Here is a 20,610-nt window from a genome sequence, read left to right on the forward strand (position 1 = left end):
TCTCCCCCCTTGTCTCCCCCCGTGTCTCCCCCCGTGTCTCCCCCCCGTGTCTCCCCCCGTGTCTCCCCCCCGTGTCTCCCCCTCCGTGTCTCCCCCCTTCTCTCCCCCCGTGTCTCCCCTCGCGTCTCCCCCCCCGTCTCCCCCCGTGTCTCCCCCGTGTCTCCCCCCTGTGTCCCCCCCCCGTGTCTCCCCCCCGTGTCTCCCCCCCGTGTCTCCCCCTCCTCCCCCCCTTGTGTGACCGTGCAGGCTACACTCAGCTATGTGACTGGTGGAGTGTGGGTGTCATCCTCTACGAGATGCTGGTGGGGAAGCCTCCGTTCCTGGCGCCGACACCCGCGGAGACGCAGAGGAAGGTGAGAGACGTGGATCCCTCGCAGCCCTGCCCCCTCTACCCCGGTGTGGTGCCGACGAGATGGTAACCACCTCGCCTGGTATACAGGAGAAAATCAAATCAAATAATAGAATACTGTTTGTCTTGGTGTGCGTCTCGCTCGGTGCGTCTCTGTTGTTTCCCTGTCTGTGTTTTCTCATTCATTCTTTCAGTGTTCAGTTTCATTTATTTGGGTGGGTGGGAGAGTGAATAGGCGAGTTGGTAGGTGGGTGGTGGAGTGAATAGGAGAGTTGGTGGGTGGGTGAGTGAATAGGAGAGTTGGTGGGTGGGTGAGTTAATAGGCGAGTTGGTGGGTGGGTGAGTTAATAGGCGAGTTGGTGGGTGGGAGAGTGAATAGGCGAGTTAGTGGATGGGTGCGCGAGTTAATAGGCGAGTTGGTGGGTGGGTGGGTGGGAGAGTGAATAGGCGAGTTGGTGGGTGGGTGGGAGAGTGAATAGGCGAGTTGGTGGGTGGGTGGGTGGGAGAGTGAATAGGCGAGTTGGTGGGTGGGTGGGAGAGTGAATAGGCGAGTTGGTGGGTGGGTGCGCGAGTTAATAGGTGAGTTGGTGGGTGTGTGGGTGAGTGAATAGAGTTGGTGGGTGGGTGAGTTAATAGGAGAGTTGGTGGGTGGGTGAGTTAATAGGCGAGTTGGTGGGTGGGTGGGTGGGAGAGTGAATAGGCGAGTTGGTGGGTGGGTGGGAGAGTGAATAGGCGAGTTGGTGGGTGGGTGCGCGAGTTAATAGGTGAGTTGGTGGGTGTGTGGGTGAGTGAATAGAGTTGGTGGGTGGGTGAGTTAATAGGAGAGTTGGTGGGTGGGTGAGTTAATAGGCGAGTTGGTGGGTGAGTGAATAGGAGAGTTGGTTTCAGTTTCATTTATTTTGGTACAGCCCTGTGAGCCATTCGGCTCTTGAATCGGGTGCAACCGCAACAAACAAAAAAACAAAAACACGAACAAGAAAAACGTCTTAAAGTGACTACTATGTGTTGTTGACTGTGCAATAGCTGATGATGGCCGCTTGTGTTGCAACCTGAAACGTCGTGCCATATTATTATTTTATTGTATTTTCTTCGCCACTTTACCGATAGAACCAAATAGCAATCCCTGCAGTCACACCGAAGCTTCGAAACTAGTTTGGTATGCAGGAGGTTTTATTGGGTAAAGGCACGTAGGTTGAAAAAAATAAAATGACAAAAAATCCACGACGTTTCGGCCACAACACAAGCGGCCTTGTGTTGTGGCCGAAACGTCGTGGATTTTTTTGTTATTTTATTTTTGTTACCCACGTGACTTTACCCAATAGAACCGAAGAGTATAGGGATCCTAGCAGTCACGAAAGCTTTAAATCTTGAAATGCAGGAGGTTGTTGGTTCGATCTCAACCCTGACGCCCGCACACTTATTTGGCTGCTATAAATGTCGACGTCGTGAGCCACTTAGTTGTGATAGCCTGACTCGATTCTGAAAAAAGAGCCACTTCCATAGCTCAGTGGGGGCTTGCCTGGTAAAATAAAATCAAGAAGTCTTGCTGTTCTTTTGCTGCCTTGCCCAACCTTGTAAATTGGTGTATTTATGCAATTTGAACCTCTACATATAAACAAAAACGTGTGATTTGCTTCCCTTTCCAATGTTTTGCACTCCTATCGTGTTTGTTGTTGGTGTAACGTTCTGACCCCCATGCCCCTACTGGACATCTGACAAAGCAAGCTTCACAGCTCAGTGGGGCTTTTCCTGTAGTCTTAAATACTGATTCTCATTCTGATCACACACTCCTAACCCCGTGTCTCCCCACCCACCCCATCCTCCCTGTGTCTCCGTGTCTCTCTCCCCCCACCGTGTCTCTCTCCCCCCACCGTGTCTCTCTCCCCCCACCGCGTCTCTCTCCCCCCACCGCGTCTCTCTCCCCCCACCGTGTCTCTCTCCCCCCACCGCGTCTCTCCCCACCGCGTCTCTCCCCCCCCCACCGTGTCTCTCTCCCCCCACCGCGTCTCTCCCCCCCCCACCGTGTCTCTCCCCCCCCACCGTGTCTCTCTCTCCCCCCACCGTGTCTCTCTCCCCCCACCGTGTCTCTCCCCCCCCACCGTGTCTCTCTCTCCCCCCACCGTGTCTCTCTCCCCCCACCGCGTCTCTCCCCCCCCCACCGTGTCTCTCTCCCCCCCACCGCGTCTCTCTCCCCCCACCGCGTCTCTCTCCCCCCACCGTGTCTCTCTCCCCCCACCGCGTCTCTCTCCCCCCACCGTGTCTCTCTCCCCCCACCGTGTCTCTCTCCCCCCACCCGCGTCTCTCTCCCCCCACCGTGTCTCTCTCCCCCCACCGCGTCTCTCCCCCCCCACCGTGTCTCTCTCCCCCCACCGTGTCTCTCTCCCCCCACCGCGTCTCTCTCCCCCCACCGTGTCTCTCTCCCCCCACCGCGTCTCTCTCCCCCCACCGCGTCTCTCTCCCCCCACCGTGTCTCTCTCCCCCCACCGTGTCTCTCTCCCCCCACCGCGTCTCTCTCCCCCCACCGTGTCTCTCTCCCCCCACCGCGTCTCTCTCCCCCCACCGCGTCTCTCCCCCCCACCGTGTCTCTCCCCCCCCACCGTGTCTCTCCCCCCCCACCGTGTCTCTCCCCCCCCACCGTGTCTCTCTCCCCCCACCGCGTCTCTCTCCCCCCACCGTGTCTCTCTCCCCCCACCGCGTCTCTCCCCCCCCACCGTGTCTCTCCCCCCCCACCGTGTCTCTCTCCCCCCACCGCGTCTCTCTCCCCCCACCGCGTCTCTCTCCCCCCACCGCGTCTCTCTCCCCCCACCGCGTCTCTCCCCCCCCCACCGTGTCTCTCTCCCCCCACCGTGTCTCTCTCTCCCCCCACCGTGTCTCTCTCCCCCCACCGCGTCTCTCTCCCCCCCCACCGTGTCTCCCCCCACCGCGTCTCTCCCCCCACCGCGTCTCTCTCCCCCCCCACTGTGTCTCTCCCCACCGCGTCTCTCTCCCCCCACCGTGTCTCTCCCCACCGCGTCTCTCTCCCCCCACCGTGTCTCTCTCCCCCCACCGCGTCTCTCTCCCCCACCGTGTCTCTCCCCCCCCACCGTGTCTCTCTCCCCCCACCGCGTCTCTCTCCCCCCACCGTGTCTCTCCCCCCACCGTGTCTCTCTCCCCCCACCGCGTCTCTCTCCCCCCACCGTGTCTCTCCCCACCGTGTCTCTCTCCCCCCACCGTGTCTCTCCCCACCGCGTCTCTCTCCCCCCACCGTGTCTCTCCCCACCGCGTCTCTCTCCCCCCACCGTGTCTCCCCCCACCGTGTCTCTCTCCCCCCACCGCGTCTCTCTCCCCCCACCGTGTCTCTCCCCACCGTGTCTCTCTCCCCCCACCGTGTCTCTCCCCACCGTGTCTCTCTCCCCCCACCGTGTCTCTCTCCCCCCACCGCGTCTCTCTCCCCCCACCGTGTCTCTCCCCACCGTGTCTCTCCCCCCCCACCGTGTCTCTCTCCCCCCACCGTGTCTCTCTCTCCCCCCACCGTGTCTCTCCCCACCGCGTCTCTCTCCCCCCCCACCGTGTCTCCCCCCACCGCGTCTCTCCCCCCCACCGCGTCTCTCTCCCCCCCCACCGTGTCTCTCCCCACCGCGTCTCTCTCCCCCCACCGTGTCTCTCCCCACCGCGTCTCTCTCCCCCCACCGTGTCTCTCTCCCCCCACCGCGTCTCTCTCCCCCCACCGTGTCTCTCCCCCCCCACCGTGTCTCTCTCCCCCCACCGCGTCTCTCTCCCCCCACCGTGTCTCTCCCCCCACCGTGTCTCTCTCCCCCCACCGTGTCTCTCTCCCCCCACCGTGTCTCTCCCCACCGTGTCTCTCTCCCCCCACCGTGTCTCTCCCCACCGCGTCTCTCTCCCCCCACCGTGTCTCTCCCCACCGCGTCTCTCTCCCCCCACCGTGTCTCCCCCACCGTGTCTCTCTCCCCCCACCGCGTCTCTCTCCCCCCACCGTGTCTCTCCCCACCGTGTCTCTCTCCCCCCACCGTGTCTCTCCCCACCGTGTCTCTCTCCCCCCACCGTGTCTCTCTCCCCCCACCGCGTCTCTCTCCCCCCACCGTGTCTCTCCCCACCGTGTCTCTCTCCCCCCACCGTGTCTCTCCCCACCGCGTCTCTCTCCCCCCACCGTGTCTCTCCCCCACCGCGTCTCTCTCCCCCCACCGTGTCTCTCTCCCCCCACCGCGTCTCTCCCCACCGCGTCTCTCTCCCCCCACCGTGTCTCTCTCCCCCCACCGTGTCTCCCCCCACCGTGTCTCTCTCCCCCCACCGCGTCTCTCTCCCCCCACCGCGTCTCTCCCCACCGCGTCTCTCTCCCCCCACCGCGTCTCTCCCCCCCACCGCGTCTCTCCCCCCCCCACCGCGTCTCTCTCCCCCCACCGTGTCTCTCTCCCCCCACCGTGTCTCCCCCCACCGTGTCTCTCCCCACCGCGTCTCTCTCACCCCACCGTGTCTCTCCCCACCGCGTCTCTCTCCCCCCACCGTGTCTCCCCCCACCGCGTCTCTCTCCCCCCACCGTGTCTCCCCCACCGCGTCTCTCTCCCCCACCGTGTCTCTCCCCACCGCGTCTCTCTCCCCCCACCGTGTCTCCCCCCACCGCGTCTCTCTCCCCCCACCGCGTCTCTCTCCCCCCACCGCGTCTCTCTCCCCCCACCGTGTCTCTCCCCACCGTGTCTCTCTCCCCCCACCGTGTCTCCCCCCACCGCGTCTCTCTCCCCCCACCGTGTCTCTCTCCCCCCACCGTGTCTCTCTCCCCCCACCGTGTCTCTCCCCCCCCACCGTGTCTCTCTCCCCCCACCGCGTCTCTCTCCCCCCACCGCGTCTCTCTCCCCCCACCGTGTCTCCCCCCCACCGCGTCTCTCTCACCCCACCGCGTCTCTCTCCCCCCACGGCGTCTCCCAAGGTGGTGAACTGGCGGGAGACGTTGGTGTTCCCGCCCGAGCGGCCGCTCTCCCCGGACGCCCGTGACCTCGTGCTGCGCCTCTGCCGCGAGGCCTCGGAGCGCCTCGGCTCGGCGGGGGGGGCGGCCGCGGTGAAGCGCCACCCCTTCTTCTCGCCGCCGCTCGACTTCTCGTGCGACGTCCGCTCGCTGCCCGCCCCCTACGTGCCCACCATCGCCCACGACACCGACACCTCCAACTTCGACCCGCCGCAGCAGCCGCAGCAGCCGCAGCAGCAGCAGCAGCAGCAGCAGCCCTCATCCTCAGCCGGCACCGGCGGAGGAGGAGGAGGAGGATGGGGAGGAGGAGGAGGAGGTTGGGGAGGGGGAGGAGGCGTCGAAGGGGGTGGCGGCGGAGGAGGAGGTGGAGGAGAGGGAGACGCAGGAGGTGACGACGATGAGGAGGGGAGCGGTGGAGGAGGAGGAGGAGGAGGAGGGATGGACGTGGCGTGGGGGGCGAGGAGGGGCGACGCGGGAGCCAATGGTAACGCGGCGTTAGGGCCCAGGGCTGTGTTAGAGGTGGGGGTAGAGGCAGGGCTGTGTTAGAGGTGGGGGTAGAGGCAGGGCTGTGTTAGAGATGGGGGTAGAGGCAGGGCTGTGTTAGAGGTGGGGGTAGAAGCAGGGCTGTGTTAGAGGTGGGGGTAGTGGCAGGGCTGTGTTAGAGGTGGGGGTAGAAGCAGGGCTGTGTTAGAGGTGGGGGTAGAGGCAGGGCTGTGTTAGAGGTGGGGGTAGAGGCAGGGCTGTGTTAGAGATGGGGGTAGTGGCAGGGCTGTGTTAGAGGTGGGGGTAGAGGCAGGGCTGTGTTAGAGATGGGGGTAGTGGCAGGGCTGTGTTAGAGGTGGGGGTAGAGGCAGGGCTGTGTTAGAGGTGGGGGTAGGGGCAGGGCTGTGTTAGAGATGGGGGTAGTGGCAGGGCTGTGTTAGAGGTGGGGGTAGAGGCAGGGCTGTGTTAGAGGTGGGGGTAGTGGCAGGGCTGTGTTAGAGGTGGGGGTAGAGACAGGGCTGTGTTAGAGGTGGGGGTAGAGACAGGGCTGTGTTAGAGGTGGGGGTAGTGGCAGGGCTGTGTTAGAGGTGGGGGTAGAGGCAGGGCTGTGTTAGAGGTGGGGGTAGAGACAGGGCTGTGTTAGAGGTGGGGGTAGTGGCAGGGCTGTGTTAGAGATGGGGGTAGGGGCAGGGCTGTGTTAGAGGTGAGGGTAGAGGCAGGGCTGTGTTAGAGGTGGGGGTAGTGGCAGGGCTGTGTTAGAGGTGGGGGTAGGGGCAGGGCTGTGTTAGAGGTGGGGGTAGTGGCAGGGCTGTGTTAGAGGTGGGGGTAGAGGCAGGGCTGTGTTAGAGGTGGGGGTAGAGGCAGGGCTGTGTTAGAGGTGGGGGTAGAGGCAGGGCTGTGTTAGAGGTGGGTAGAGGCAGGGCTGTGTTAGAGGTGGGGGTAGTGGCAGGGCTGTGTTAGAGGTGGGGGTAGGGGCAGGGCTGTGTTAGAGGTGGGGGTAGTGGCAGGGCTGTGTTAGAGGTGGGGGTAGTGGCAGGGCTGTGTTAGAGGTGGGGGTAGAGGCAGGGCTGTGTTAGAGGTGGGGGTAGTGGCAGGGCTGTGTTAGAGGTGGGGGTAGTGGCAGGGCTGTGTTAGAGGTGGGGGTAGGGGCAGGGCTGTGTTAGAGGTGGGGGTAGTGGCAGGGCTGTGTTAGAGATGGGGTAGAGGCAGGGCTGTGTTAGAGGTGGGGGTAGTGGCAGGGCTGTGTTAGAGATGGGGTAGAGGCAGGGCTGTGTTAGAGGTGGGGGTAGTGGCAGGGCCTACCCAAGGCTCTGCTCATCATCATCAGCGTCCCCGTGGTGGACATCACGAACCTTGCACCCTCTCCGCCCCCCACTCCGCCCCCCACTCCCCCCCCCCCCCCAGGTGCTCAGTGCGACAGGGCCCAGAGACTCCCAGGGGCCTTCCCCTCCGGCCACTGCGGGGGTCCCGGCGGAGGCCGCGGCGGCGCGGGGGGCCCCGGCTCCGCGGTGGCGGGCGGCAGTCACATGACGGAGATGGCCTTCTACGAGTTCACCTTCCGCAGGTTCTTCGACGACACGGGGCGCCCCTACCGCTCGCCACGACCCCTCGACGACATTCAGGACCTCGCTGGGCGGGGCGGCTACGACGGGGGGCGGGGCGGCTACGACGGGGGGCGGGGCGGCTACGACGGGGGGCGGGGCGGCTACGACGATGGGGGGCGGGGCTACGACGATGGGCGGGGCTACGACGGGGAGGAGGGACGGGGTTACGACCCTGCGTGCCAGGGCTTGGAGAGGCGGTGCTCGCCGGGACAGGGCGGGGGCGAGAGCACGGGAGAGGCGGCCCAGGCGCCCGTCAACCCGGTCTACGTCTGACGGCGCCCGGCTCTCCTCCGCTGCCTTCGAGGCGGGGGGGGGGGGGGGAGGCCCCCCGCAAAGAAACCGACCGGGCGACTTCGCCACGAGAAGCGGAGGAGGGGGGGGGGGGAAGGGAGCGGGAAGAGGATGGGGGGTTTGGGGGGGGGCCAGGAGATTGTTTTGCTGATTCTCGGCCCACCCGCAAAGGCAACACCGCCTCTGTCCACACAGCCAGGCCACACAGCCAGGGCCACCCACACGGCCACTCGGTCACACACCCAGCCACACAGCCACACAGCCACCCACCCAACCACACACCCACACAGCCACTCATCCACACAGCCACCCACCCAGCCACACAGCCACCCACCCAGCTACACAGCCACACAACCACCCACCCAGCCACACAGCCACTCAGCCACCCACCCACACAGCCACTCATCCACCCACCCAGCCACACACCCACTCATCCACCCACCCAGCCACACACCCACACAGCCACTCATCCACCCACCCAACCACACACCCACACAGCCACTCATCCACCCACCCAGCCACACACCCAGCCACCCACCCAGCCCCACATCCACCCACCCAGCCACCCACCAGCAGCTCTGCCCACAGACCCCTGCCGGTCGTCCGCTACGGAGCGTGTGTGCGGGTGCGTTCCCGCGACTTGTGTAGTAAACGTCGCCACCGGGGAGACAAAGGCGGCCGGGCGTGGTGCTGGCCACCCCCACCGCCTCGTGTGCCCCAGCGCCGGCAGCCTTCACAGGTGCTGCTGCTGCTCGCTCACAGCACTTGCCCCAACAGCCTGCCGAGGGCTACACGGGGTACCTTTGTAACTGTATATATGAACGTGTGCGTGCGTGTTTGGCTACTGCTAATTGTGCACGCAAACTTTAAACAATCCAAGTTCATTATCATTATGCGACGGGCAATGTTAATGACACACATCCACTACACAGCGCTACGTGTGTGTGTGTGTGTATACACACACACACACACGTAGCGTGTTGTCAACTTCTATTTCCTGCACCTCCGATTAGCACGGTGGCCTACGTACGGTGTGTTAAGAAGTTCAGCGCACACTACACCACGCGCGTGTATCTGTATATAAGTCGTCGCCACGTTTCAATTCCAATTGTAGCGCCAAATGGACCTCTTAACGCCTTGTGTATGGTGCGTCGATTATTATTATTTTTATTATTTTTTCCGGACGATGTTATCGTCGTCCGCGAGGGCCGATGTCCACGGCGTCGTGACGGTCTAGCAGCACACTGGGCTCGCCATCCAGGGGGGGTGTGTGGGGAACAGTTTGGGCACTCTCCAGCCCTGAGACCAGCGTGGTAGAGGAGCGAGACCAAGACCAAATACCCCAGCGGGGGTGGGGGGGAGATCGCTCGCTCAGCCGCTCGCTCTCTCGGCCGCTCTCTCGCCGGAACTCCCTGACAGGAGATCGCCACGGGCGGGACGCCAGCGGTAGCGTGATTGGGCGATCGCGGGTGCCTCTCCCCCCCCCCCCCCCCCCCCATCCTGTACACATTAATAATACCTTTGTCCTGAGCAATATGACTGTCCTAACCGGCGATTATTACTCTCCTTTTTAAAGTAACTTTTTTTTTTTATATATATATATCTTACCAGGTGAGGCAGACGGAGCTACGTAGCCCGTTTTTCAGAAGCGACACGGCCGGCACAAATGTAAAGACGCTCAACGGAGTGGGTTGTCGTCATCACGTGGAAATTGATACCATCGGTCAAATTACTGTACACGGAGCGGCGACGTCGATTCTCAACGTGGAGGGGGGGGGGGAAAAATCGGAGGTGCCCGGAGAAAAATTCAAATCTACAGCAGCAGGCGCCGTCAGCGTCGGGATCGAACCCACGACCTCCTGCGTACCAGGCGAGGTAGTCAACATCTCATAGCCACCGTGATGATGATGATGAGAGAGAGACGCAGACTCCAAATCTACAGCAGCAGTAGCAGGCATCGTCAGGGTCGGGATCGAACCCACGACTTCCTGCGTACCAGGCGAGGTAGTTAACATCTCATAGCCACCGTGATGATGATGATGAGAGAGAGACGCAGACTCCAAATCTACAGCAGCAGTAGCAGGCATCGTCAGGGTCGGGATCGAACCCACGACTTCCTGCGTACCAGGCGAGGTAGTTAACATCTCATAGCCACCGTGATGATGATGATGAGAGAGACACACAAACTCCAAATATACAGCAGCAGCAGCAGGCACGGTCAGTGTCGGGATCGAACCCACGACCTCCTGCGTACCAGGCGAGGTAGTTAACATCTAGCTGCCGTGTCCCAGTTTCGGGACCTCCAGGCAAATGTCACGTGGGGTGGGGGATGAGGTTGCAATTCAGCCTTAAAGCGACAGCCAATTGAGTTTGCTGTCTGGAGGTTCTGGGGGGGGCGCGGGGAGCGGGCACATCTGAGAGCGGAGTCCGTCCGTGCAGAATATCCGAATATCATAATTTATATCGTGTATTTATCACTTAAGTGTTTGTTTCCACAAGTTGGTGGTGGGGCTGGGGTGATGGATTTGTGTACAAACTTGGAAGTCTCGATGCTTTTCATTCGAATATTTTACTTCCGGCTGCGTTTTTTGTGTTTTAAGGAACTCCGTAGCGCGTAATTAATCTCGCCTCTCCCCGAACTCTTGAGAGTCTGTGGAAGCTGTTCTGCACCAATTCTCAGAGAGGGGGGGGAGCCACTTTCTCGAGCTGAACCACGCTGAGTTGTTACTTTTCCAGTTACAAGGGGCCCCCCCGCTGAGCTGTTTGAGCTCCGCATTTCAGAGCGCGCCCTGGCCACAGGCAACCGCTCGGCAAAGTGGCTCTCCCTCACCATCGCCGCGTGGACGTTTGTCACACAACTCTCTCGCGTTGGGTCCTCCGGATGGAACTTTCATTTCTTTAGAGCTGCCGCTCGTCGTCGCCATCGTGTTTGGTGTTGGTGTCGTTCCCCTGCACGTCCAATTAGCACGGTTGGCTACGCACGGTGTGAAAGACGTTCAACGCACGTACACACGCACGTACACGCACGCACGCACACGCACGCACACACCCACCCACAGGCACCCAGACCCACGGAGACCCGCAGATTATCACGGTTTGGCTATGTACGGTGCAAAAAGAAGTTCTACACTGCGATACACTACACCCGCACCTCCAATCAGCACGGTTTGGCTACATGCTACACTACACCCGCACCTCCAATCAGCACGGTTTGGCTACATACTCCACTACCAGCTAGCACGGTTTGACTACATACTACACTACCAACTAGCACGGTTTGACTACATACTCCACTACCAACTAGCACGGTTTGACTACATACTACACTACCAGCTAGCACGGTTTGGCTACATACTACACTACCAACTAGCACGGTTTGACTACATACTACACTATCAACTAGCACAGTTTGACTACATACTCCACTACCAACTAGCACGGATTGGCTACATACTACACTACCAGCTAGCACGGTTTGACTACATACTCCACTACCAACTAGCACGGATTGGCTACATACTACACTACCAACTAGCACGGTTTGACTACATACTCCACTACCAGCTAGCATGGTTTGACTACATATTACACTACCAACTAGCACGGTTTGACTACATACTCCACTACCAACTAGCACGGTTTGTCTACATACTCCACTACCAGCTAGCACGGTTTGGCTACATACTCCACTACCAGCTAGCACGGTTTGACTACATACTACACTACCAACTAGCACGGTTTGACTACATACTCCACTACCAGCTAGCACGGTTTGGCTACATGCTACACTACACCCGCACCTCCAATCAGCACGGTTTGGCTACATACTACACTACCAATCAGCACGGTTTGGCTACATACTCCACTACCAACTAGCACGGTTTGGCTACATACTCCACTACCAGCTAGCACGGTTTGGCTACATACTCCACTACCAACTAGCACGGTTTGGCTACATACTCCACTACCAGCTAGCACGGTTTGGCTACATACTCCACTACCAACTAGCACGGTTTGGCTACATACTCCACTACCAGCTAGCACGGTTTGGCTACATACTCCACTACCAGCTAGCACGGTTTGGCTGCATACTCCACTACCAGCTAGCACGGTTTGACTACATACTCCCACTACCAACTAGCACGGTCTGGCTACATACTCCACTACCAGCTAGCACGGTTTGGCTACATACTCCACTATCAGCTAGCACGGTTTGGCTACATACTCCACTACCAACTAGCACGGTTTGGCTACATACTCCACTACCAACTAGCACGGTTTGGCTACATACTCCACTACCAGCTAGCACGGTTTGGCTACATACTCCACTACCAGCTAGCACGGTTTGGCTACATACTCCACTACCAGCTAGCACGGTTTGGCTACATACTCCACTACCAGCTAGCACGGTTTGGCTGCATGGGGTACGCAAAAGGAGTTAACGCGCGCTGTCTCGGGGCACAGACGCCGAGGGTCTTGGTGGCGACCTCTCGAATGTCGCGGTGTCGTTCCCACCGTAAACATTCCCTCGTCTTGGGCCAGTTGAATATTCCATGATTTCACTTTACATTTCTGAACACCCCCTTCCTTACCCCTCTCCCACCAGTTGTATAGATATTTATATACGTGAGTGAGTGTGTGATAGTGAGAGTGTGTGAGTGAGTATTTCGGTGAGTGGGTAATAGTGAGTGTGTGGGTGAGTGGGTGATAGTGTGTGGGTGAGTGGGTGATAGTGTGTGGGTGAGTGGGTGATAGTGTGTGGGTGAGTGGGTGATAGTGTGTGGGTGAGTGGGTGATAGTGTGTGGGTGATAGTGTGTGGGTGAGTGGGTGATAGTGTGTGGGTGATAGTGGGTGATAGTGTGTGGGTGATAGTGGGTGATAGTGTGTGGGTGATAGTGGGTGATAGTGTGTGGGTGATAGTGGGTGATAGTGTGTGGGTGATAGTGGGTGATAGTGTGTGGGTGATAGTGGGTGATAGTGTGTGGGTGATAGTGGGTGATAGTGTGTGGGTGATAGTGGGTGATAGTGTGTGGGTGATAGTGGGTGATAGTGTGTGGGTGAGTGGGTGATAGTGTGTGGGTGAGTCGGTGTGTGGGCGAGTGGGTGAGTCGGTGTGTGAGTGGGTGAGTCGGTGTGTGAGTGGGTGAGTCGGTGTGTGAGTGAGAGAGTGAGTCGGTGGGTGAGTCGGTGAGCGCCGATTCGTCGTATTCCATTGCCAGCTGAGGACCGTGAACGTGCAAATGTTCAGCTACCCCCACCCCACCCCCTCCCTCTCTCCCCCTCCAAAGGACCACATTCAATCACTTCTCATCTGTGTACTAAAACCCCGCTGTGGGAGTAAGCTTGTGGGGGGCAGTCGCCCCCCCACGTTATTATGTTTGACAAGGCTCACGCTCGGCAGAACGAACGATGTCGTTTTTGTTTTAAACTCTGCAAAGAAATGTGTTGTGTGTGTGGTGTTGTGTGTGTGGTGTGGTGTTGTGTGTGTTTTGTGTGGTGCGTGTGTTTGGTGTATGTGTGTTGTGTGTGTTATGTGTGGTGTATGTTGTGTGGTGTGTGTGGTGTATGTTATGTGGTATGTTGTGTGTGTGGTGTGTGTGGTGGTGTGTATGTGTGTGTGTAGTGTGTGTGTGGTGTTTGTGTGTGTGGTGGTGTATTGGTGTGTTGTGTGTGGTGGTGTATGGTGTGTGTCGTGTGTGTGTGTGTGTGTGGTGGTGGTGGTGTGTGTGGTGTATGTTGTGTGGTGGTGTGTGGTGTATGGTGTGTGGTGTATGTTATGGTGTATGTGGTGGTGTGTGTGGTGGTGTATGGTGTGTGTATGTGTGGTGATGTGTGTGTGTCTGTGTGTGGGGTATTCTACGTGCTGGTGCTGCGCGAGTTTGGAGGTTTTGGTTTGTCGGACGACGCTGTCCGGGGCTAAGGGCTGTTTGGAGGAGAAGGAGACGATTAAGAAAAACGCATTCGCTGTGTTGGCGACTTTGTATCGAGTTGTACATTACTTAATAGGCGGCTGTGTTATTTTTGTATCGTGGGGGGGTGACACGGGGGGGAGGGGGAGGCAATTTATTATTATTTTTATAATTATTAATACAAATGCTGTGTATTTGTCTTATGAATACAGTCTTCGTGCAAAGTTATCGTCATCATCCTCTTACTTGCTGTGTTTGATGGGGAGATGTTAACTACTTCGCCTGAGTGGAGTTTGTATGATCTCCCCCTGTTCTACAGAATGAGTGGAGTTTGTGTGATCTCCCCCTGTTCTACAGAGTGAGTGGAGTTTGTATGATCTCCCCTGTCCTACAGAGTGAGTGGTGTTTGTGTGATCTCCCCCTGGCCTACAGAGTGAGAGGAGTTTGTGTGATCTCCGCCTGTTCTGCAGAGTGGAGTTTGTATGATCTCCCCCTGTCCTACGGAGTGAGTGGAGTTTGTATGATCTCCCCCTCTCCTACAGAGTGAGTGAGTGGAGTTTGTATGATCTCCCCCTGTTCTACAGAGTGAGTGGAGTTTGTATGATCTCCCCCTGTCCTACAGAGTGAGTGGAGTTTGTATGATCCCCCCCTGTCCTACAGAATGAGTGGAGTTTGTATGATCTCCCCCCTGTCCTACAGAGTGAGTGGAGTTTGTATGATCTCCCCCTGTCCTACAGAGTGAGTGGAGTTTGTAGGATCTCCCCCTGTTCTACAGAATGAGTGGAGTTTGTATGATCTCCCCCTGTCCTACAGAGTGGAGGTTGTATGATCTCCCCCTGTCCTACAGAGTGAGTGGAGTTTGTATGATCCCCCCCTGTCCTACAGAATGAGTGGAGTTTGTATGATCTCCCCCTGTCCTACAGAGTGAGTGGAGTTTGTATGATCTCCCCCTGTCCTACAGTGAGTGGAGTTTGTATGATCTCCCCCTGTTCTACAGAATGAGTGGAGTTTGTATGATCTCCCCCTGTCCTACAGAGTGGAGGTTGTATGATCTCCCCCTGTCCTACAGAGTGAGTGAGTGGAGTTTGTAGGATCTCCCCCTGTTCTACAGAGTGGAGTTTGTATGATCTCCCCCTGTCCTACAGAGTGAGTGGTGTTTGTGTGATCTCCCTCTTCTACAGAGTGAGTGGAGTTTGTATGATCTCCCCCTGTCCTACAGAGTGAGTGGAGTTTGTATGATCCCCCCCTGTCCTACAGAATGAGTGGAGTTTGTATGATCTCCCCCTGTCTTACAGAGTGAGTGGAGTTTGTATGATCTCCCCTTGTCCTACAGAGTGAGTGGAGTTTGTAGGATCTCCCTCTGTCCTACAGAGTGAGTGGAGTTTGTAGGATCTCCCCCCGTTCTACAGAGTGAGTGGAGTTGGTATGATCTCTCCCTGTCCTACAGAGTGAGTGAGTGGAGTTTGTATGATCTCCCCCTGTCCTACAGAGTGAGTGGAGTTTGTATGATCTCCCTCCGTCCTACAGAGTGAGTGAGTGGAGTTTGTGTGATCTCCTGTCCTACAGAATGAGTGGAGTTTGTATGATCTCCCCCTGTCCTACAGAGTGGAGTTTGTAGGATCTCGCCCTGTCCTACAGAGTGAGTGGAGTTTGTAGGATCTCCCCCTGTCCTACAGATTGAGTGGAGTTTGTAGGATCTCCCTCTGTCCTACAGAGTGAGTGAGTTGAGTTTGTAGGATCCCCCCCTGCCCTACAGAATGAGTGGAGTTTGTATGATCTCCCCTTGTCCTACAGAGTGAGTGGAGTTTGTATGATCTCCCCCTGTCCTACAGAGTGAGTGGAGTTTGTATGATCTCCCCCTGTCCTACAGAGTGAGTGGAGTTTGTATGATCTCCCCCTCTCTTACAGAGTGAGTGGAGTTTGTGTGATCTCCTGTCCTACAGAGTGAGTGGAGTTTGTATGATCTCCCCCTGTCCTACAGAGTGAGTGGAGTTTGTAGGATCTCCCCCTGTCCTACAGAGTGAGTAGTTTGTATGATCTCCCCCTGTCCTACAGAGTGAGTGTGTGGAGTTTGTATGATCTCCCCCTGTCCTACAGAGTGAGTGGAGTTTGTGTGATCTCCCCCTGTCCTACAGAGTGGAGTTTGTAGGATCTCCCTCTGTCCTACAGAGTGAGTGAGTTGAGTTTGTAGGATCCCCCCCTGCCCTACAGAATGAGTGGAGTTTGTATGATCTCCCCTTGTCCTACAGAGTGAGTGGAGTTTGTATGATCTCCCCCTGTCCTACAGAGTGAGTGAGTTGAGTTTGTAGGATCCCCCCCTGCCCTACAGAATGAGTGGAGTTTGTATGATCTCCCCCTGTCCTACAGAGTGAGTGGAGTTTGTATGATCTCCCCCTCTCTTACAGAGTGAGTGAGTGGAGTTTGTGTGATCTCCTGTCCTACAGAGTGAGTGGAGTTTGTATGATCTCCCCTTGTCCTACAGAGTGAGTGGAGTTTGTGTGATCTCTCCCTGTCTTACGGAGTGAGTGGAGTTTGTATTATCTCCCCCTGTCCTACAGAGTGAGTGGAGTTTATATGATCTCCCCCTGTTCTACAGAGTGAGTGGAGTTTGTAGGATCTCCCCCTGTCCTACAGAGTGAGTGGAGTTGTATGATCTCCCCCTGTCCTACAGAGTGAGTGAGTGGAGTTTGTATGATCTCCCCCTGTCCTACAGAGTGAGTGGAGTTTGTATGATCTCCCCTGTCCTACAGAGTGAGTGGAGTTTGTGTGATCTCCCCCTGTCCTACAGAGTGGAGTTTGTATGATCTCCCCCTGTCCTACAGAGTAAGTGGAGTTTGTATGATCTCCCCTGTCCTACAGAGTGAGTGGAGTTTGTGTGATCTCCCCCTGTTCTACAGAGTTGTGGAGTTTGTGTGATCTCCCCCTGTCCTACAGAGTGAGTGGAGTTTGTGTGAACTCCCCCTGTTCTACAGAGTGGAGTTTGTGTGATCTCCCCCTGTCCTACAGTGAGTGAGTGGAGTTTGTATGATCTCCCCCTGTTCGACAGAGTGAGTGGAGTTTGTGTGATTTCCCCCTGTCCTACAGAGTGAGTGGAGTTTGTGTGATCTCCCGCTGTCCTACAGAGTGAGGGAGTGGAGTTTGTATGATCTCCCCTGTCCTACAGAGTGAGTGTAGTTTGTATGATCTCCCCCTGTCCTACAGAGTGAGTGGAGTTTGTGTGATCTCCCTATGTTCTGCAGAGTGGAGTTTGTATGATCTCCCCTGTCCTACAGAGTGAGTGGAGTTTGTATGATCTCCCCTGTCCTACAGAGTGAGTGGAGTTTGTGTGATCTCCCCTGTTCTACAGAGTGAGTGGAGTGTGTGTGATCTCCCCTGTTCTACAGAGTAGAGTGGAGTTTGTGTGATCTCCCCTGTCCTACAGAGTGAGTGGAGTTTGTGTGATCTCCCCTGTCCTACAGAGTGAGTGGAGTTTGTATGATCTCCCCTGTCCTACAGAGTGAGTGAGTGGAGTTTGTATGATCTCCCCCCGTCCTACAGAGTGAGAGGAGTTTGTGTGATCTCCGCCTTTTCTGCCGAGTGGAGTTTGTATGATCTCCCCCTGTTCTACAGAGTTGAGTGGAGTTTGTATGATCTCCCCCCGGCCTACAGTGAGAGGAGTTTGTGTGATCTCCGCCTTTTCTGCCGAGTGGAGTTTGTATGATCTCCCCCTGTTCTACAGAGTTGAGTGGAGTTTGTATGATCTCCCCCTGTCCTACAGAGTGAGTGGAGTTTGTGTGATCTCCCCTGTCCTACAGAGTGAGTGGAGTTTGTATGATCTCCCCTGTCCTACAGAGTGAGTGGAGTTTGTATGATCTCCCCCTGTCTTACAGAGTGAGTGGAGTTTGTATGATCTCCCCTGTCCTACAGAGTGAGTGGAGTTTGTATGATCTCCCCCTGTCCTACAGAGTGAGTGGAGTTTGTATGATCTCCCCTGTCCTACAGAGTGAGTGGAGTTTGTATGATCTCCCCTGTCCTACAGAGTGAGTGGAGTTTGTGTGATCTCTCCCTGTCCTACAGAGTGAGTGGAGTTTGTATGATCTCCCCTGTCCTACAGAGTGAGTGGAGTTTGTATGATCTCCCCTGTCCTACAGAGTGAGTGGAGTTTGTATGATCTCCCCCTGTCCTACAGAGTAAGTGAGTGGAGTTTGTATAATCTCCCTCTGTCCTACAGAGTGAGTGAGTGGAGTTTGTATGATCTCCCCTGTCCTACAGAGTGAGTGGAGTTTGTATGATCTCCCCTGTCCTACAGAGTGAGTGGAGTTTGTATGATCTCCCCTGTCCTACAGAGTGAGTGGAGTTTGTGTGATCTCCCCCTGTCCTACAGAGTGAGTGGAGTTTGTATGATCTCCCCCTGTCCTACAGAGTGAGTGAGTGGAGTTTGTATGATCTCCCCTGTCCTACAGAGTGAGTGGAGTTTGTATGATCTCCCCCTGTCCTACAGAGTGAGTGGAGTTTGTATGATCTCCCCTGTCCTACAGAGTGAGTGGAGTTTGTATGATCTCCCCTGTCCTACAGAGTGAGTGGAGTTTGTATGATCTCCCCCTGTCCTACAGAGTGAGTGAGTGGAGTTTGTATAATCTCCCCCTGTCCTACAGAGTGAGTGAGTGGAGTTTGTATGATCTCCCCTGTCCTACAGAGTGAGTGGAGTTTGTATGATCTCCCCCTGTCCTACAGAGTGAGTGGAGTTTGTATAATCTCCCCCTGTCCTACAGAGTGAGTGAGTGGAGTTTGTATGATCTCCCCTGTCCTACAGAGTGAGTGGAGTTTGTATGATCTCCCCTGTCCTACAGAGTGAGTGGAGTTTGTATGATCTCCCCTGTCCTACAGAGTGAGTGGAGTTTGTATGATCTCCCCTGTCCTACAGAGTGAGTGGAGTTTGTATGATCTCCCCTGTCCTACAGAGTGAGTGGAGTTTGTATGATCTCCCCTGTCCTACAGAGTGAGTGGAGTTTGTATGATCTCCCCTGTCCTACAGAGTGAGAGGAGTTTGTGTGATCTCCGCCTGTTCTGCAGAGTGGAGTTTGTATGATCTCCCCCTGTCCTACGGAGTGAGTGGAGTTTGTATGATCTCCCCCTCTCCTACAGAGTGAGTGAGTGGAGTTTGTATGATCTCCCCCTGTTCTACAGAGTGAGTGGAGTTTGTATGATCTCCCCCTGTCCTACAGAGTGAGTGGAGTTTGTATGATCCCCCCCTGTCCTACAGAATGAGTGGAGTTTGTATGATCTCCCCCCTGTCCTACAGAGTGAGTGGAGTTTGTATGATCTCCCCCTGTCCTACAGAGTGAGTGGAGTTTGTAGGATCTCCCCCTGTTCTACAGAATGAGTGGAGTTTGTATGATCTCCCCCTGTCCTACAGAGTGGAGGTTGTATGATCTCCCCCTGTCCTACAGAGTGAGTGGAGTTTGTATGATCCCCCCCTGTCCTACAGAATGAGTGGAGTTTGTATGATCTCCCCCTGTCCTACAGAGTGAGTGGAGTTTGTATGATCTCCCCCTGTCCTACAGTGAGTGGAGTTTGTATGATCTCCCCCTGTTCTACAGAATGAGTGGAGTTTGTATGATCTCCCCCTGTCCTACAGAGTGGAGGTTGTATGATCTCCCCCTGTCCTACAGAGTGAGTGAGTGGAGTTTGTAGGATCTCCCCCTGTTCTACAGAGTGGAGTTTGTATGATCTCCCCCTGTCCTACAGAGTGAGTGGTGTTTGTGTGATCTCCCTCTTCTACAGAGTGAGTGGAGTTTGTATGATCTCCCCCTGTCCTACAGAGTGAGTGGAGTTTGTATGATCCCCCCCTGTCCTACAGAATGAGTGGAGTTTGTATGATCTCCCCCTGTCTTACAGAGTGAGTGGAGTTTGTATGATCTCCCCTTGTCCTACAGAGTGAGTGGAGTTTGTAGGATCTCCCTCTGTCCTACAGAGTGAGTGGAGTTTGTAGGATCTCCCCCCGTTCTACAGAGTGAGTGGAGTTGGTATGATCTCTCCCTGTCCTACAGAGTGAGTGAGTGGAGTTTGTATGATCTCCCCCTGTCCTACAGAGTGAGTGGAGTTTGTATGATCTCCCTCCGTCCTACAGAGTGAGTGAGTGGAGTTTGTGTGATCTCCTGTCCTACAGAATGAGTGGAGTTTGTATGATCTCCCCCTGTCCTACAGAGTGGAGTTTGTAGGATCTCGCCCTGTCCTACAGAGTGAGTGGAGTTTGTAGGATCTCCCCCTGTCCTACAGATTGAGTGGAGTTTGTAGGATCTCCCTCTGTCCTACAGAGTGAGTGAGTTGAGTTTGTAGGATCCCCCCCTGCCCTACAGAATGAGTGGAGTTTGTATGATCTCCCCTTGTCCTACAGAGTGAGTGGAGTTTGTATGATCTCCCCCTGTCCTACAGAGTGAGTGGAGTTTGTATGATCTCCCCCTGTCCTACAGAGTGAGTGGAGTTTGTATGATCTCCCCCTCTCTTACAGAGTGAGTGGAGTTTGTGTGATCTCCTGTCCTACAGAGTGAGTGGAGTTTGTATGATCTCCCCCTGTCCTACAGAGTGAGTGGAGTTTGTAGGATCTCCCCCTGTCCTACAGAGTGAGTAGTTTGTATGATCTCCCCCTGTCCTACAGAGTGAGTGTGTGGAGTTTGTATGATCTCCCCCTGTCCTACAGAGTGAGTGGAGTTTGTGTGATCTCCCCCTGTCCTACAGAGTGGAGTTTGTAGGATCTCCCTCTGTCCTACAGAGTGAGTGAGTTGAGTTTGTAGGATCCCCCCCTGCCCTACAGAATGAGTGGAGTTTGTATGATCTCCCCTTGTCCTACAGAGTGAGTGGAGTTTGTATGATCTCCCCCTGTCCTACAGAGTGAGTGAGTTGAGTTTGTAGGATCCCCCCCTGCCCTACAGAATGAGTGGAGTTTGTATGATCTCCCCCTGTCCTACAGAGTGAGTGGAGTTTGTATGATCTCCCCCTCTCTTACAGAGTGAGTGAGTGGAGTTTGTGTGATCTCC

At 56.3% G+C, this 20,610-nt stretch overlaps 1 protein-coding gene across 1 annotated transcript in view; it reads left to right on the forward strand.

Moving 5' to 3' along the window:
• Nucleotides 1-7,666, forward strand: part of LOC116937878 (uncharacterized) — a 36,697-nt gene extending 29,031 nt beyond the window's left edge. Inside the window, exons 8-10 of the mRNA XM_076054549.1 lie at nt 228-353; nt 5,271-5,790; nt 7,194-7,666. Coding sequence (XP_075910664.1) covers nt 228-353; nt 5,271-5,790; nt 7,194-7,666 — 1,119 coding nt within the window. The remainder of the gene's footprint in view (nt 1-227; nt 354-5,270; nt 5,791-7,193) is intronic.
• The last annotated feature ends 12,944 nt before the right edge of the window (nt 7,667-20,610 follow it).

Source organism: Petromyzon marinus, chromosome 66 (assembly GCF_048934315.1).
Source record: "Petromyzon marinus isolate PM22_M1 ecotype Great Lakes invasive population chromosome 66, UKy_Petmar_22M1.pri1.0, whole genome shotgun sequence".
In the NCBI taxonomy this organism is placed as follows: Eukaryota; Metazoa; Chordata; class Hyperoartia; order Petromyzontiformes; family Petromyzontidae; genus Petromyzon; species Petromyzon marinus.